General features: G+C 30.9%; 1 protein-coding gene across 1 annotated transcript in view; it reads left to right on the top strand.

Moving 5' to 3' along the window:
* Nucleotides 1-17,958, top strand: part of LOC145688908 (chitin-binding domain protein cbd-1-like) — an 81,090-nt gene that overhangs the window by 35,192 nt on the left and 27,940 nt on the right. Inside the window, exons 9-14 of the mRNA XM_081763078.1 lie at nucleotides 2,808-2,969; nucleotides 4,349-4,516; nucleotides 6,060-6,221; nucleotides 8,702-8,863; nucleotides 9,988-10,149; nucleotides 17,396-17,557. Coding sequence (XP_081619204.1) covers nucleotides 2,808-2,969; nucleotides 4,349-4,516; nucleotides 6,060-6,221; nucleotides 8,702-8,863; nucleotides 9,988-10,149; nucleotides 17,396-17,557 — 978 coding nt within the window. The remainder of the gene's footprint in view (nucleotides 1-2,807; nucleotides 2,970-4,348; nucleotides 4,517-6,059; nucleotides 6,222-8,701; nucleotides 8,864-9,987; nucleotides 10,150-17,395; nucleotides 17,558-17,958) is intronic.

Genomic DNA, 17,958 nt, shown 5'->3' on the forward strand with positions numbered 1-17,958 from the left:
TTGTTTTCACATGTTATTGCATTTATTGTACTCCCTAAGTAGTAGAATTCCTTCACCAATTCCACCAGGTGATCTACTTTGAACTTCGTTTCACTTGCTTCTTTTTCTTTTGCTCATTTCATAATTTATATATGCGTCTGGTTGATCATGTTCAAGTTGTTCCTAAGTGCCTATTGAATTTCATTTACATCTGCCTCAAATTTTTTTATCACTGGCTGCCAACAACGCGATATCACCTATATTATGACTACGCATACTATACAAATTACGTCTTTTTCATATCTGTGCCATAAGAAGCAGTACTATTTATATTTTTTTTTTTCTTAAATAAATGTATCAAAGGATGTACTAAAAAAGGACATGACAAAATACTTTAGAAGGTAAGAAGAAGAAAGGGAGCAAGATCTATATATATATGCAGATATGAGAGAGAAGAATTAAATACACGAAAACATGAGCTGACATACATAGCAAAAGCAAAGAGTGAATGAAATATTTTAGCAACATGAGGAGATTAAATACGAGAAGCAACACCACATACAAAATACAAAGAAACGAGACACAAATTTGCACGAGAGACTACAAAAATACTAGAACAACAATGTAAGAAGTTAATGATAAAAATGGAAAGAAGCTAGACGAATAAAAGAAAAACAGAATTAGCAATGAATTGTAATATGGGACTATGCAAGAAAAAACATAATAGAAAAGAAGAAAGAATTTAAAAGAAAAGATTAACGAAAGAGAAGAGCCAACAATAGAGAGAAGAAGGAATAGAAAGAAGGAAGGAAATAAGAAAACTTAATAAGTACTGAGTAAGCAAAAGGAAGAGAAAGAAATGACGGGGGAGTAAAAAGGGAAAAAGATCTTCGACTAGTATATATTAAGGGTTTACCATTCTTAGTAATTTAGAAGGCATAACAATGTGAGGAAGAAACTATCACGGTACCGAAAGATAGCAAAAATTACACACACATCTATCTATCTATCTATCTATCTATCTATCTATCTATCTATCTATCTATCTATATATACTCCGAAATCCGCATTCCGGAAAATTTATTTTCCGGAGTCAGAAATTTCACTCTCCGGATTCCGGAAAAAAACGGGTTTTGGAAAAAATCCGGAATTCAGAAAATTCCGAAATTCAGAAAAATTCCTTAATTTTTCCGAAATCAGAATCAAAATTCCGGATTTTTCCGAATTTTGGAATTTTTCCGACATCGGAATTTTTCCGATTTTACTTTCCGGATACCGAAAAGTAAAAATTCAGAATAGGCCATCCCTAATATATATATATATATATATATATATATATATATATATATATATATATATATATATATATAGATAGATATATATATATCCTGACTTACTGAAACTTGTGTGAAATATGAATTTTCCAAAATGCATTTTTTTCAAAATAAACTAATTTTATTGAAGAACCAAAAAAAATGTTGAATTCATCAATACATACACTTTTGATTTTATTACATGTATGACGTATAAGATTGTTCTACAAGTAGCAGACAATGATAGCTGATGGAGATAGGGTATTACAGTAGATATAAAAATGGTATTGCAATCTATAGACTAAAGATATTAATTACTAGCATTTTTACTGATTAATCAGTGGAAGTTCAATACCAATTAAATTTTCAATGATGCTCAAGTACTCATATTCTTGAAATCCATGTATTCGATAACCATTACTTGAAATTCTTGCATTGTTTCTATGGATTCATGGTACAATTTGCACTAAAACCCTGAATTCTAAATAAGTACTGTACAATGCTGAAATTTAACTGCTTTTACCAGTAACATTTATGCACAGTGGATCATCAAGTTACAAATCCCTTGGTTTGCGAAACAAAATCAGTTTAAGAAACAAATTTCCTGAACAGAATTTCCCTCGGATTACAAACGCACACACACGCGCGTACCCACAATTCCACGCGCCCAAAGGTTTTTTTTTTTTTTTTTTGAGTGTTTGATATCACTTTGATGTAAACATTCTTTATCAAAGTGATATGATCAAAATTTATTTATTTGTTATTCTTTGCAGTTTGTTTTATCCTTTATCATGTTTAATTTAGTATTTATTTTTAAAACGATATTGCTATTTTGACTCTCTATTATTCATCACAGAAAACACTTAAAAATGTAAATAATACACACAGTATCATTTTTCTGTAGCTAGACCGGATTCATTGGATTTACATTAATTTCAAAGGGAAAAATAAGTTTGGTTTACGAACATTTCGTTTCGAATCACGAACAAAGCTACAGAACGAATTAAGTTCGTAATCCGAGGGTTCATGTATATATATATTACAAAATACCCTGGTAAAATTCTGTCCTGTTCGGCTATCCTAACCAGTGGTTAGGTTGGTTGCACTCTTAAACTACATGGAAGCATTATTACTATTAAATGCTATTACTGTTACTTATGGTCACTGTTGTTTTAAAAATTGACTACTTTTCTAAGAGCAATTTTCTAGGGAGCTAATGCAACATGGATAAAGATACTGAAGTTTCATTTAGTATAATGTAACTTGCCTAAGATGACCTTCCTTGGTTTCACATATAGCTATAACTTATTCAATTAGCTAACTAACAGTATGTGACTATATTTCTACACGTTTATACAGATATAATGCCAAATTGAGCAGATAATTAATTAAGAAAGGTACCTACTTAATAGCGATATGGCTGCCTGTGTTTAGGAGTAAAGAAACAATAATAAAAGAATTTATCTATTGTATGTTTCATACAAATAATTTATTTACCTTTATTTCATTATATAGTGTCCATTCGGAAATGGGTTATTTCCTGTTGTCGGCAACTGTAGAAACTTTATCGAGTGCGTTGAAGGAACTCCATTCCTAAGAACTTGTTCAGACAATCTTCATTTCAATACAATTAGCAAACAGTGTGATCCAAAGGATAAAGCACTTTGCGAAATTCAGGTAATCTTAATTAATTTATGGATTATGTGTGTTCTTATATACTTATATGCCCATCATCATTATTACCATCATTGTATTACTAACGTCATCTTTGTTGTCATCATAATAATAGTGCAACGAGGATATTGCCTAACTTTAAAATAATTTTGGAAAGTTGTTGGAAAATATGTAATTTATTAACTGATTAATTATTTCAAATTGTAAACTACATTATAAATCTTGTAATTTTCAATCTAAACAAAAACACCAGATGTGCCCATAAAAAGCCCATAAAAAATTCCCATAGCACATTCCTTAAATTTTAGACCTTTTCCATACTCAAGTCATAATAATGTACCTTTATGCAAAGTTTCTTGTTTCTGTCTCATTGGGAAGTACCTAATCAATTTTATGAGTGAGTCAATGAATCAGTGAGCCTAAAAACTGTATATTTTAGGGATCCAGTACTCAACTATGGTTGAAGTTAGGAATGTGAGATTTGGTATATGAGCACATCTCTCGGCTATTTCTACCCTTAATAGAATCGTTTTTACAGAGTCTTGAAATCGGCGATTTTACTCATAACTCTAGTTGTGTATAACATGCGTACGGCAGTGGAGGGCAGTTTTCATTTCCGATTAATTTTCTTCGCGTAACCTGGTTGCAATGCTTTGCCGTGCATACGATAATTGTTACGTAGTTGATTTTTAGGTGTTAGGTTATCTAAATAGAATGTGTATTTTCTAGTTGGCCGATCCCCAACATTTGTTCTTGTCTTCTCCTGGTCTACAAGTATCAAAAGATTGAGAACCCATTATCTAGAATGAAAGTGGTGAAAATATGTTCGATAGAAAGAAATATTTATTAACAGTTGTTTCCAGTATTGATTTTTTATCTCTCTTCCGCTAATAATTCATCAATGGATTTTCATCCCACCTAGTTAATATTTTTAACTTCTTTCCATATTCGTATTTTTTCGTCGTGCTTGTCGGTTTTTTTCATAATGTACACATTTCTGCTTCAATCTGTACAACACTCCGCATAAGGCATTAGACGAGAGATTTTCGTCACATTTTATTCAATGACCCTAAAATGTGCTTTTTTTTTTCTTCCTAAAAGATTCTTTCGTCATTCTTATTCTTGGTTTCACTTCCCGTTCACACTTCAGATCTCTATTAATAGTACTCTCCAAATACTGAATACTAGCTACCTGGTCTACTTTCTCCCAGATATAGAATTTGAATAAGTAATTATTAAATCAGAAACTTAACATAGCATAAGGTTTTTAATATTTCCATACCCTATAAAAGAAATTACGTACATTCATTATGATAACACTGTTATAAGTTTAATTTTATATATTTTTTTTATTTATTATTTATTTATCGTATTTTTCCTAGTGCGACGAAAATGACGTTTCGAAACCAATTCCTGGCTCATGTTTACTCTACATTAAGTGCATCGACGGTGTAGCAAAGAAAGTGGCGTGTCCGAGGGGTCTTCATTTCAATCCCGTGCAACTCATTTGTGACCTTCCGGAGAATGCAGGCTGTAATTTGGAGGTAAAGGTACTTATATATATATACAGGGTCTTGCAAAAATGTGTCACAATATTCTGGGAACAGATTCCTCACATCAAAATAATGTGAGGAATTACGATAATACGATAATACGGAATTACGAACCTCATATCAGTCAGCATATCCAGTTCGTCAGATCCACAAATATGGAAACTAATTGCTCTTTTGCATTCTGATTGGCTATTAGCAGGGAACCGCACCCAGTATACATGGCGTGATTCAGTACACACGTGGACAGCGTGATTGTTACCGCCGGAAGATTTCAATGACAGGATTTCTAGACTTATCCACATCTATCTATGACTTGTCCATAGATTCTTAACTATTAACCAAATTTCCGCATTTAATGCGGGGTCACGTTGTCAAAATCGTGATGGTTTATCCTGTTAGTAACCAAGCATAACCTTCAACAAGTAAACATCCTACGAATTTTTGCGCAGTAAAACAACCACAGTCACCTTTGAGGTTTTGCGTATTTCCTTTCTCTGTTGCTAGCTTGTGACAAGCTAAAAGAGAAAACTGTCTTGTAAAATGCACATTAAATCAAAAATAGCCTTTTTCAATTCCTTCAATAAAGAGCAATGTAACCATATTTTTGAATCCAGCGTCACAATAAGAAAAAAAATCATATGGACCTGAGCTCAAAAATGGATAGTTTCGGAGTTATATGGTGCCGAAAACGTGAAACTAGTAAACTTTAAAAATTCATAGCTCCACTACTATGGGACCTATCGTAGTCGGGTCAAGACATCACTGCGGAACTGCTATGTAAATTATCCAAATATCCATGTTTAAGAATGCTCCAGTACTTGCACACTGATTTTTATAGAGATAGATGGAGAGTGATCAAGTACTCCCAAACAACCTCTCTTAAAAATTATTATGCAAGCGCCTGAGGTTCTGAAAATGGATATTTGGATAGTTCACATGCTAGTTCCTCAGTGATGTCTTGACTCGACTACGATCGATTTTGTAGCGGAACTATGAACCTTTAAAGTTCATTTTTTTCACCTTTTCGACACCATATAACTATGAAACTATGCACTTCCGACCACAGACACATATGAACTTTTCTTTTATTTTAATGCGAGGAATCTATTCCCAAAATATTGTGACAAAATTTTTGTAACACCCTATGTATATACGTATATATATATATATATATGGCATCCTAGAAACGATTCACATTGCTAACAATAACTTTATTACTATGTGAAATAACACTGTAAGTTGAGAACTAGAAACAGAAATGTTATCGAGAAGAAAAGTAAATAAAACTAAGAATGAAAATACTGAATTGAATTTGAAGTCTACGGAAAGGTGATCTTTGATAGTAAATATTCTCATTTTAACATAAGAAGAAAGTTACTAAGATAGAAAATTCATTATTATAGATCACAGTTGATACGTTAACTGACTTTGATATTTCCTTAAATAAAGCGAACCATTAATATACTGTATATATATATATATATTCTTGCAATTACAAAGGAGCTTATGTTATACATGCTTTTTTCTAATCCTTTTACAGTGTCCAAAACCAAATGGATTTTTTCCAATCATTGGACAATGCAGTGCCTATATCCAATGTGAGAATAACGTAGCGTATGTCAGACATTGTCCACCAAATTTTTACTTTAACTTTCTGCTCAAATCGTGTGACGTTCCACAGAAAGCAAACTGCAAAATGGAGGTACGTTCTTTTAATTCGAATACTGAGTAACTTCTCTTTTTATGCCTCATCATCCTTTTTAAGACCTCTCTATGTATCTAGATTTATTTTTGATGTATTTTATTTCTTTAGCGCTCTCAGAAATTCAGAGAATGTGGTAAAATAAATAGGTGAATTAGATTCGAAAGCTGTCTTTTTTATTAACTTTAGATGTTCTCAAGCGGAAGAATTTGTAGTGAACACAAACCGACAAACTTCGACATTATTGACCTTGCCACCACTTAGAAAGAAAACAAGATTTGCATATTGTTCATATATTGGTAGCCTGTATCCATACTTGAATTTTAATAATGAATTAATCTTCCAGATTTCCAAATTATGCTGTGTATTGCGGTAAGAGATAGTGAGATATTGTTTTATGATATGGATTCAGTATCTCAAGAATAGTTCCATCTTTGCCTTTATCTCTATAACGAAATCTTGTGTAGATCTTCCAGTTTCAATATTGCTCTCACTTCCGGTTTCAATATCTGAAACAAAACAATAGAGATATGGTAATGAATGGTTCTTTGAAATGGATTAATTGCCCTTATCCTTCTACTGGATCCACAAATGGTGTATCATTCTGGTTGTAATATTGAATAATACTTCTTGTTTCAATATTGGGTACCCATAATCTAAAAAGAAACTCATTTGTTTGTTTATATGAAAGTAAAATATTATTCCTTATTTTTTTTTAAAAAAAAGATCATTCATCTTTCTTCCTGCATCAATTATAAATCTTCCAATCAATCATTATTGGCAACGAATTTCCCACTTTTTAGCGCCACAAAAATTCATTTTTCCAGATCTTGAAGATTTCGTATAAAATTTATCATTATGCTCATTTTGTTCAGCTCGATGTGATCAATGAATTAGTATATGTTTCATCTTTATCCTTCTCTTTTGTTTCAAAATTATACCGGGTGTATCGAAAGTTCGTGCTCATTGGACAACTTCGTTAGTATGATTACTAAAAAATGGAAAGAGAAGAAGGGTTGTTAGATGATTTTCAATTTAAAATTTTGGAATTTCTTCAATCGCGCTAACCTTTTTGAGCTCTGCACTGGTAAAGGCGCTCTACGTTAAATGAAAATCCAATGTTTTTAGTACAGAAGTCTGTTAGAACGGAACGTACCTGGAATTCGTTTTCCAAAAATTTAGTATTGTTGATATGGTGATAACCCAAGGGAAGAATCTGGTGAACTGACAACGTTGGTATTTCATTTTACATAGGATGCTTTACCAGTGTGGAGCACAAACGATTGGTATAGTTGGGAAACTAGCATTTTAGATTGAAAAACCACCTATTTCCAATAACTTTCCTCTCTTTCCATTTTTTTCGTATCTTTATTCATAACCGAGTTGGCCTAAGGTCCCGGACTTTTGATACACCCGGTATAACATTAAGAATGTCGTTTGGGAATTTAACTGGAATGAGCTCTATGATGATGCGTTGATTCAAGCAAAGTAAGGTTTTACACTAGAAGATATATATACTCATTCTGAGGATGTGCATCTTCATAATCAACATTTAAGTTTAAATTAGGTTAAATTAGTACGTTCAATGTAATTATTTTTTTTTTAACTTCTTGTAGTTCTTTAGAGAGTTCATTTTAAAATCATTGGACTCTTAGAATTATCTTGTCTCCTGCGGTAGTAGATGTTCCTTTTAAATACACAATATTTTCGAAGATTAGATTTAATGGATATTAACCTTTAACGTGAGTGGAGCTGTAAAATGATAAGGGCACTTAGTAGAAACGTAACGAAAACATATATACGAGTATATATAAAAAGTCTTTACTTCCTTACTCCACCCATCTTCTATTCAATCAGGCTCACGATTATAATATGCCTCCATCACCTACTTGCTTGCCTTTTTAATAGCTCTTCATCCTTATATTGAATATTTTCTGTTGTTGTTGTATGGAATTAAAAGGAAGGAATATCTTGCCAAAAGGTGAATAGCTCCCTGGAAAGTTACTTGTCGCTCAAATATTCACTGTAACTTCAGAATAATGATTCCTCTTTAATGTGTTGTTTCAACATGCCCCCAACCTTTAGTTGATAATACTTGTGTGAAAGAAAATATTGCTTCCTAAGTCAATTAATCACTGATTTCTTTATAGTACAGTACCTCAAAAATATGTAAGAGAGATTAATGCTGAAGGTATTGGAAAAGTCAGCATTATACTAGTTGCAAGAGTTATATTGATACAAATAAGTAACTAAGAGTTGTCATAGCTTTCTCTATATTTCAGTTTGTTGTAAAAGTTTAGTAAAGATTGTTAAATATTTTTTGCGTATACTTCAATAATTGTCTCAAATTCAAAATATCAAGCTGTAAGTCTCAAATCTATGTCAACTATATTATAGCTCGTACAGTCATTCTAATAATATACGATCATAAGACATAAATTTAGTATTTATAATTTTCTTTGTTCTTGAAAAACATTTAGTGTGACGAGCCCAACGGTTTCTTTCCTATTCCCGGTTTATGTGATATGTATATTGAATGCAACAATGGTATACCAGCGTTACAAATGTGTCCGCCATATTTACATTTTAATAGACTTGCACAACAATGTGACATACCTGAAAATAGTCATTGTGAGCCTAAGGTAAGTAATTTGATTCTTAAAAGTCATTTAGTATTTATTATTGAGTTACAAATACTTTACTACAGTATTTTTGAGGGTATTAGTGTTGTATCGCCGGACCACACGAAATCGACAAAGAATACCAAAATGTACTAAATTAGGTTAGGTTAGGTTAGGTTAGGTTAGACTTTCAAAACAAAATCGAAAAAGTACCAAAATGTACTAAATTAGATTAGGCTAGGTTAGGTTAGGTTAGATTCTCATAACAAAATCAAAATAAAGTACTAAAATATACTAAATTACATAGGTGGGAAATGTACCAAATTAGGATAGGTTAGACCTTCCAACCAGAGGCATGTAAATTATATTTAATTTCGAGTAGAAAATTGTGTGAAAATATACTAGCCATTTACACACTGCTTTTCACACCACTAAATCATAACAAACACCAAATAGTCTCTTCCGCCTGCACATATAGTAACACTTATATCAAAAGCAACCAACAACAACAACCACTTTCTTAACTTCAACTATTCCCTCTCCCTCACTCTTCGTCACAAACTAAAATAAATTCTCCAATTCACTCGGTAAATTTCCTAAAATTGATCCGGCAATACTGCACTTAACCCTTTTTGAGTATTGTGTCTTGACATAATTACACATGCTTAACATTCAAAATTGAATTGTAGCTCAATCACTATTTCTGTGATTGTTTGTTTCCTCAATAACATTTTTTCTAAAATTTTTAACGATCGTTCAGACCATAAAATTCTATATAGTTCAATGTAACTGAAATTAAGATTTCAATAGTTAAGATGTTACTAAAAAACTATAGAATCAATGTAAAAATGTAACTGAAGATTAGCTTATATACGATAAATTAAAGCAATTACTTTAATGTTGCTCTGGAATGTTCTTCCTTATTTTGTTAGATGAACAGAGATATTGTGTGTATTTATCTTCTTTTCTGTAGTAATTACATTTTTATAATACAGATTTAGTGTTTTTAATGTTTAAATGCTAGAAAAGATACATGTTTCTATTATTGTAATCAGAAGGTAAATAAATAATTCAATTATGTCAAACTAATGTTAAATAACCAGGTGTATTTAATTAGCCTTCTGTTATTGCTTATATTTCTCTAGTGTCCTCTTCCAAATGGTATGTTTCCTATTCCTGGCTACTGTGATCTTTATTTGAAATGTACTGATGGAGTTGCAGCTGTTAAGAGATGTCCTTCAGATCTTCATTTTAATCCACTTCTCAAAGAATGTGATCTTCCTCAGAATGTGCGGTGTAAACCCAAGGTAAAAGAATGGACAAAACGTCTTAAGAAGTAATCGAAAGACTCGGTGGAAAATATATGAAGTGACGAAAGCTTCTAGGACTGTCAACAAATTTCTATCTTATTTTTATTTGAAACTAGTTACTTCTACGTTCACTTAAGAAGTACGAAATTCTATCTATCTTTATTTATTTATTTATTTATTTATTTATTTATTTATTTATTTATTCCACTTCACTGAATATCTTCTTTTTAAGAGAGCTTTACAAGAAACAATTATGATACACACAAATACGTACATACACAAACACAGATCATTTACCCTTTTTCTCTCACAAACTTATCAATTAGCTGTGATTAATATATCTTTCACTTACATTATTTTGTACTCAGTAACAATTTGCACTACCTATTTCCCAATATAATGTTCTCAAATTTGGAACTGCTATTTAAGCATTGTAATATTCAATCCCCTACTATTTTGTAAAAAACGTTACTAAGGATGCAATAGTGCTTCATTGAGTTCAAGTTAAAGATGTTCGAGAATTAAAAGAAGTTTTACTAACTTGGAATATTTCCATGCATGAGTGAAATCTATAACTCGAATCCTGGTACTCAATGTTGTCAAATTTATCTATAAATATAGTTCTCTTTTCACCTTTTTCTAATATTAAATATTAAATTTTACTTTACAATTGATCCAAAATAAGAACTCATATTATCGTTTTAATGTGTCTAAATTATAAAATAATATCTTAATTAGTCATTTTGGATGGATGGATGAAACACGCACACAAATAATAGACTACGAAGCTGTTTTACTTATTTATTTATACCTAAGTTAGAGCACCGTTAAACATCCAAAGTGATCTAATTGGGATGTACTTATTTCAGAAAGTGCATCGCTGACTAATATTAATCAAAATGATTATTTGGAATTCGTTACTATTCTTGGATTACTTTGTGAAGTACTCCAATTATTGTTAACTGGATTACTTTGTGAAGAATGGTTTAAGGATAAGAATGCACATGAAGAATTTGTTCCAAGAGATATATTTAGGTCAACTTATTTAAAACTAGTATGTAAAATGATTAGCCGGCACAGTTGATGACTATCCTAAAATGAAAAATTTATCATAAATCTACTTTAAGTGTCCACTTAAAAAAAAAAAAAAAAAAAAGTTGATATTGAATATTACGATTACAATATTTTGCTCATGACATTGAAGGGCCAGTGAAGTTGCTGATTTTCCTTTGTGGTATAGGAAGACAAGAGCAGTAAAATATAATATCTATAGGATTTGTGGTTTCCATAAGAAACAAATTGACTAATAAATTAAGCTGGTACATAGAAATACCACCTTTTTCGAGAAACAAAGAGGCTTAGTATATGGTATGCAAAAGGTTATTCACATATTTCTTCTACTAATATCAGACTTTCATGGTATTAGTAAATTATCTGGCCACCTGTTGGAGTATAATTTCCTTTTAAATGCAGAATACTTTAAGTAAGACATCAGGTACGAAAGAGACTTATCTAAAGCTCATTATAGTAGGACAAAAGTTTTAAACTAAACACTGAAAAAGGGAATTTGGATAGAAAATGGAATACTATTATTTCCAATTTCACTAACAAAAATTGAACTGTTAGGTGTTATGAATTTAATTCCAAACTAAAACCTTAATATAACTAATTTCAATTATAATCACAATTATCTTTTATTTAAGAGAATAACTCTGTGATGATAATACAATTATCCATCTTGTCATTTATTCTGAAGTTGGTCATCCGCTTGGTTTTCTTTCAAAAGCGTAATAAAAGCTAGCAAGATTTTAAAAAATCAATCTTTACTTGAATTTATTTTATCAAAGCTCATTTCTCAATTTACATAATAATACCGAGCGAGCGATAGCAAGTGAAGGCAGGTTTGTAACCAGATTGGTTATGTGACTTACCGCTACATTGAAAAGTATAACTTTCTCCACGTTTCTATGCAGTTATTTGCTTACAACACTCTCTGCAATTTATTGTTAGATTTATTAAGCCATGACTTTCACATACTTTCAAAAGATTTTCTTGATTATCACACATTGTTTCACAAACTGTATTACTGTTAATTAACATCCAGGCAATGTGTCTGTATAGCTGCAGCCGTGTTTACAATACAAATGCTCGTTACTTTCCCACAATTCAACCATGTGGTAACCTTGCCGTAAGTAATTCCCTTCGCTTTCCAAATAGTTCCATGTTTAGAACGCTTATATAAAAACAGTGAACACAACTTTCGTTCTCCTTACATATTTTTAAGCACACAAACTAGAAATTATCGATTTCTTTCCAGTAAATTTTCAAAATGTTGCTAGAAATGCTCGACCAACTTTGGAACTTAACCATCTTCTTACTAATAAGCAATAATATCAATTCATAATCCTCACGGAATTAGGCTTGTACCATATAACTTTGTTACTTTGTTGTATATAACATTAATTACATTTTACTAGTTTCATATTTCTATACTACACCGAAATATCCAGTTATAAGTTTCGTCTATTTTTTAAAATAAAAAATTCGCTATAAGTTTGATTTGGCAACAGCGATCCTCGCATGGACTGCATATTGATTTTGTGCAAAATGCTCAAGATTTATCAAGATTATCGCCTACTAGAATATTCCCATTTATCTAGAATAGAAATTAATTTATTTAGAACAGGTAATTTTTATTGTAAGTGCACTTACAAAAAAAATGAATTTAATGGGGCAATAATATAATCGTGATTTGTCCCGACATAAAATTTAGTACAATAAACCGACGTCATTTAGGAAAATACGTTAGAAAAAAATTTAAAATATTCCACTGATATTGATAGAAGAAGTATGTGAAGAACATTCTTCATACCATTATTAAGCCTTTTTTCCCGTCGAAAACAGATACTCGTACATGTTTTCGAAATATTGTGAAGGAGCTCGATTGTTCCCACAATCTCCTTAAGAGCAGTTTTTCAAATTCATTCTGTCAACTACTTTAATTCTAAATATTTTAACTCCAATGTACTCGGACAGCCAAAGTATTTGTAAATGTCATTCAGTAATTTCATCAGCTTGTAAAATATAGGAAAAAAACTTTAGAATTATAGGAATTAGAGTATTCTGCTGCTTCTGGGAATACAAATAAGTGAATTCTTTTCTAATTTTATAACATGTATTTCACACATTCTATTAATCAATAATTGAAATACTACCATTCATTTGTAGTTTTTACAGTGTATTATGGAATTTGACATTTTGGAAGGAAGTTTGTGCCGGTGTAAAATACAATAAATTTGACACTGCTTTGGAATTATTTGACGAAAAGATTTGTCTCACTATTGTAACACAATTTTAATAAAAACATTCAATATATTTTGAAACTGTAGCAAATCTTGAGCAAAAATTAAGGCAATATGTTACAATACTAATTAGTTCTGACTTCAAGTATCATCACGTTTCATTTCGTTTATTTGGTATTGTTACCGAGAAAACTAGACGAGACTCTTTTTGCATCTAAGTGTTCCACGTAAATATTCTCAAATCATTACTTTATTTATTTATTTATTTTCATTTTTATTAATTTATTTTACTTTATTTTATTTTTTGTTTATTCTTACTATTTTCATTTTTAATTTTTAATATTTCTTATAATTCATACTTTTGAATATATTTTTCGCACAAAGGAAATAGGTTTAGGGAAATATTTGAAAGGTGTGTATGAACCCCTTTCTTCTCCCGCCCCCTTACGATGTGTATTTCAACCGAAATGGAATGATAAGAACATTGCTCGACCCAAGTGCTATACACCTATGATCACTCATCTTCCTCATTGTCCTACCGCTTCTGTGTGGTTTCCTCTTCCTCTGCTGTTCTAATCTGTCGTTGGAAATAGCATACTTATTTTTCCTACCTGGGTTTGTTCGTTTCTTCCCTGGCATTGGCTTGTGTTAAAAATCCTACATAAGAATCAATGAGAAATATTTCAGGTCATGTAACAATGAATAACGGATAATATTTAAGTGAAAAAGTTAATGGATGCAATGTTGCAATACAAGACATTATTTTTGGTGTACATTTTGAAGCTCTGCTACCCTGCCCCTTTACTATGCAGATTTTAATGGAAATGACACAATTAAAAATCCAGTTGGAAGTAGATACTAACTACGAGAGTGCTTAAATATTCATGACAGTCGGTTCAATCGTTCGGCCGTGATGCCATCACAAACAAGATTACATTCATTTTTTTAATCTAAAAGAAAATAAATATACACCGATTGAATTGAGACCATGTGAGCCGATATAACGTACAAGTAGCGCTATACCTAAGACAAATCTACGTATACGTACACATTGGTAATAATAATCCAATAAACATATTGGGCCATTAGTAGCCCGTGATTCGTCCGCAACCATAAATTCGGCCTACTATTGGGCCGAAGATTGCATGCTCATTCGGAATTTATTTTCAACTCGACCATTTTATACACATATATACATTTTGACTTGTTTGTTTCTTCTAGTTAGAATTTATTAAGTCAGTTCATAGTTTAGAGAAAAAATATGCTACACTTTCATTTTCCGTCAAGTTTTATGTCTCACCGCTTCCAACACGTAATACTATCACCTAAATTTGTGAGTTGATATGAAGATGCCGAACTTGACTCACTTAGGTACAAGTTCTTTCTTTAATATCTCTTTCTTAATATTTCTCGTCATCTGATAAAACATCAGCGAAAGATGTTATATCTTGTAAGTAATTCAGAGGATTGATATAACGACGATTGAGAATTAAGATTTACCAGGTACATGACATCCAGACCATCAGGTACATCAGGCACAAATTATAAGGTTCATCGCATGCTTATAATATATTTGGGTGGTGTGTTAGTAGTATTCTATCAGATTTTAATTTGATTTATTAATAATTTGCTTTCTCTTTCCGCTCGTTTCAGGATTGTTTTCTTCTTATATATATTCTTAACTAGTAACTCGTATTATCTTTATCCAAAAGGCTTTAAATATTATGGTACAGAAGATAATTACGTTATGATATATGATAATTGTTTATTTTCTATTTGTAGTTGATATATAGTTGATCCAAACTAAAATTCCTGACATTACTGCACATGTATTTGGATTAAATATATTACTACAGTAGAAATATATAGATGATTACATTCTGAGTTAGAATATTAGTAACTTTCAGAAAGAAAAGAGAAAAACAGGTTGAAAGTTATCGAAAACAAAAGTTAAAAAAGGATCAAATGCGTGCAAGGAGAAAGTTACCTAGTACGGAGCTTTACAATATCTACTCGGCACGGAATATAGTACGGTTAATTAAATTGATACATCTAATTGTTATTACACTTCTAAATTATACTATGTATACTTATTGGAAATCTAACAGAATGAGTATGTCCGTCTGTCTGTCTGTCCATCTGTCGACAGATATTGGAACAAAAACGCTAAGAGATATCGATAAGCATTATTTTAGAATCCATTTAGCATCCCAAGAATTGATTTCATCTCATTCGTTAACTCTCCACTCAAACTGGAAATGTTTGTAAATCAATAATTTCCGGTTTCAACGTTGTTCGCCATAGAACAAAAACGGTAAGAGGTAACAGCAAGTGGCTTATTGGAATCGATTCAGCGACTAAAGAAAATGAACTATTTTTACTCGCATCTTTCTACTAAAACCAGAAGTAATAGAAATTTACTACTATTTTCTACTTATATATTGCTCCATGGAACAAAAACGGTAATAGATAGCGGCAAGCGGCTTATTGGAATCAATTTAGCGTCACAAATACAGTTTCCATCTACTCAGTTAACCCTCTAATCAAACCAGAATGGTAAAAAATCCATTACTGTACATCTCTTTACTAAAACCGGAAGTGGTAGAAATTCTGATTTCCATAGAGCTAAAACTATGATATAGCAATGTTGGCTTTTTTGTTGTGTATTCTACGTGCCAGGAACAGGTTCTGGCTTTGATCTTATACTTTTATTGTCACTAAAATAGCATTATTATTATTATTATTATTATTATTATTATTATTATTATTATTATTATTATTATTATTATTATTATTATTATTATTATTATTATTATTTATTTATTTATTTATTTATTTATTTATTTATTTATTTATTTATTTATTTGAGTCTCTATTTTTCAATTTTCCTCATGTGAGCAGGTAATATAGTAATATACGGGTCATCCAAGTATACTACTATTCCTTTTTCTCCCTTTATGCGAAGTTTGTAAGAAATTTCTTATAATTATCCTGTGTTTAATATTTCCCTCTTATTTATCCTTTTTTATGTTTCTGTCTTCGAATTCCAATTGCTTCAGGTACTTGTTTTAATGTCTTGAAGACCACCCTTGTATGTGATATCGCTTTGGTATTATTTTTCACAATTTTTTTGTTCTTTTGTTCTTTTATGTTTTAGATTATTTGTTTTTTTTCTGTTTTCCATCTGTGTGCTTTTTAAAATTCATTGTGTTTGTGGTGTCTACTAGGCATGCTTTTTTTTCCACTTTACTATTATGTCCGGGATATTGTAATGTACTTGTTTATCTCTTAGTATTATTTTCCCAGTAAAGTTTGTGTTTATCTGTTTCTTGTATGGTCTACAGTTGAGGCGATACTTATTCTGATTTCGTTTTCTATTCATTCCTATTTCTTGTGTGATTCTTGCCATTTTAACGTGCCTTATTATTATTATGTTTATTAACTAACTATATATTTTAAATCATGTAATTTCTAAAATAATTCATTGTGAACTTCAAGGTAAGTTCTTTCTGTAAGTTGTAAGAAGAGAAGTGCGATTTATATCGTTGCAGTGAGCTCAAAAGAATGTAGGAACCATATATGATAGAGCGTTCATTTTTGCTGCAAAGATTTTCATATTTGTAGATTTTCTCGCGTAATATAGATATTCGATTGACTAGATATACAAGTTTTTGATTCCTGCCTCATCCTTAACACTTCTTCTAATAGAGAAAGATCACTCAGTGGAAAAACTTCAGTCTCTTAATTTTATTATGCTCACTTAGATCTGTCATCAATCTCATTTAGTTAAGTTAAATATTAAGATAAATATTTCATTTTATTTTCTAATTAAATAAAAGAATCTAAAATAGTCCTTGAAAGTAACTACACAATTAATATTTCTATTCCCCCCTCCCTTACTAACACAAGAGTAATTCAAACTGTATTTGTCTTTTATATAGTGTATAGAAGAAGATGGAACTTACCCAATTGCTGGAAATTGCAACGCTTATCTGCAGTGCCGAAAGAACAAAGGAACAGTGATGTATTGTACTGGCAATCTTCATTATAATGACAGAACTAAAACGTGTGATTGGCCTAAAAGCGCTCATTGTGAAACATCTGTAAGTCAACAAATAATTTTAGTCGTAAATATATATTTTTCTAGTTCACAACAATATATTTTTATAGAATATTATTGTTATTACCATGGTGATTACATATGTGTTGTCTTCTATAGCTATAATTTCATTATTATTTATTCACTTACTTTTCTGATTAACTGACTACCAAATTTTTGGAAGTCACCTGCTTATATTAACAGGGTGGTTATTTGAAATAGAACGAGGATGCTGTTCTCTATATTTTTTTAATGACAGAATAAATGGGTATGTATATTAACTCTATTTCTTAAAAAAGTCAACTTTTTCTTTAACTTGACCCACGTTTCCTAAGTTTCCATATTGTTTGGTGATATGCCAACGTTACTAGATTATAATTGAAACTCGATCTGTTGATGTAAAAA

The sequence above is a fragment of the Thermobia domestica genome, chromosome 7 (genome assembly GCF_964235325.1).
Source record: "Thermobia domestica chromosome 7, izTheDome1.hap1.1, whole genome shotgun sequence".
Taxonomy (NCBI): domain Eukaryota; kingdom Metazoa; phylum Arthropoda; class Insecta; order Zygentoma; family Lepismatidae; genus Thermobia; species Thermobia domestica.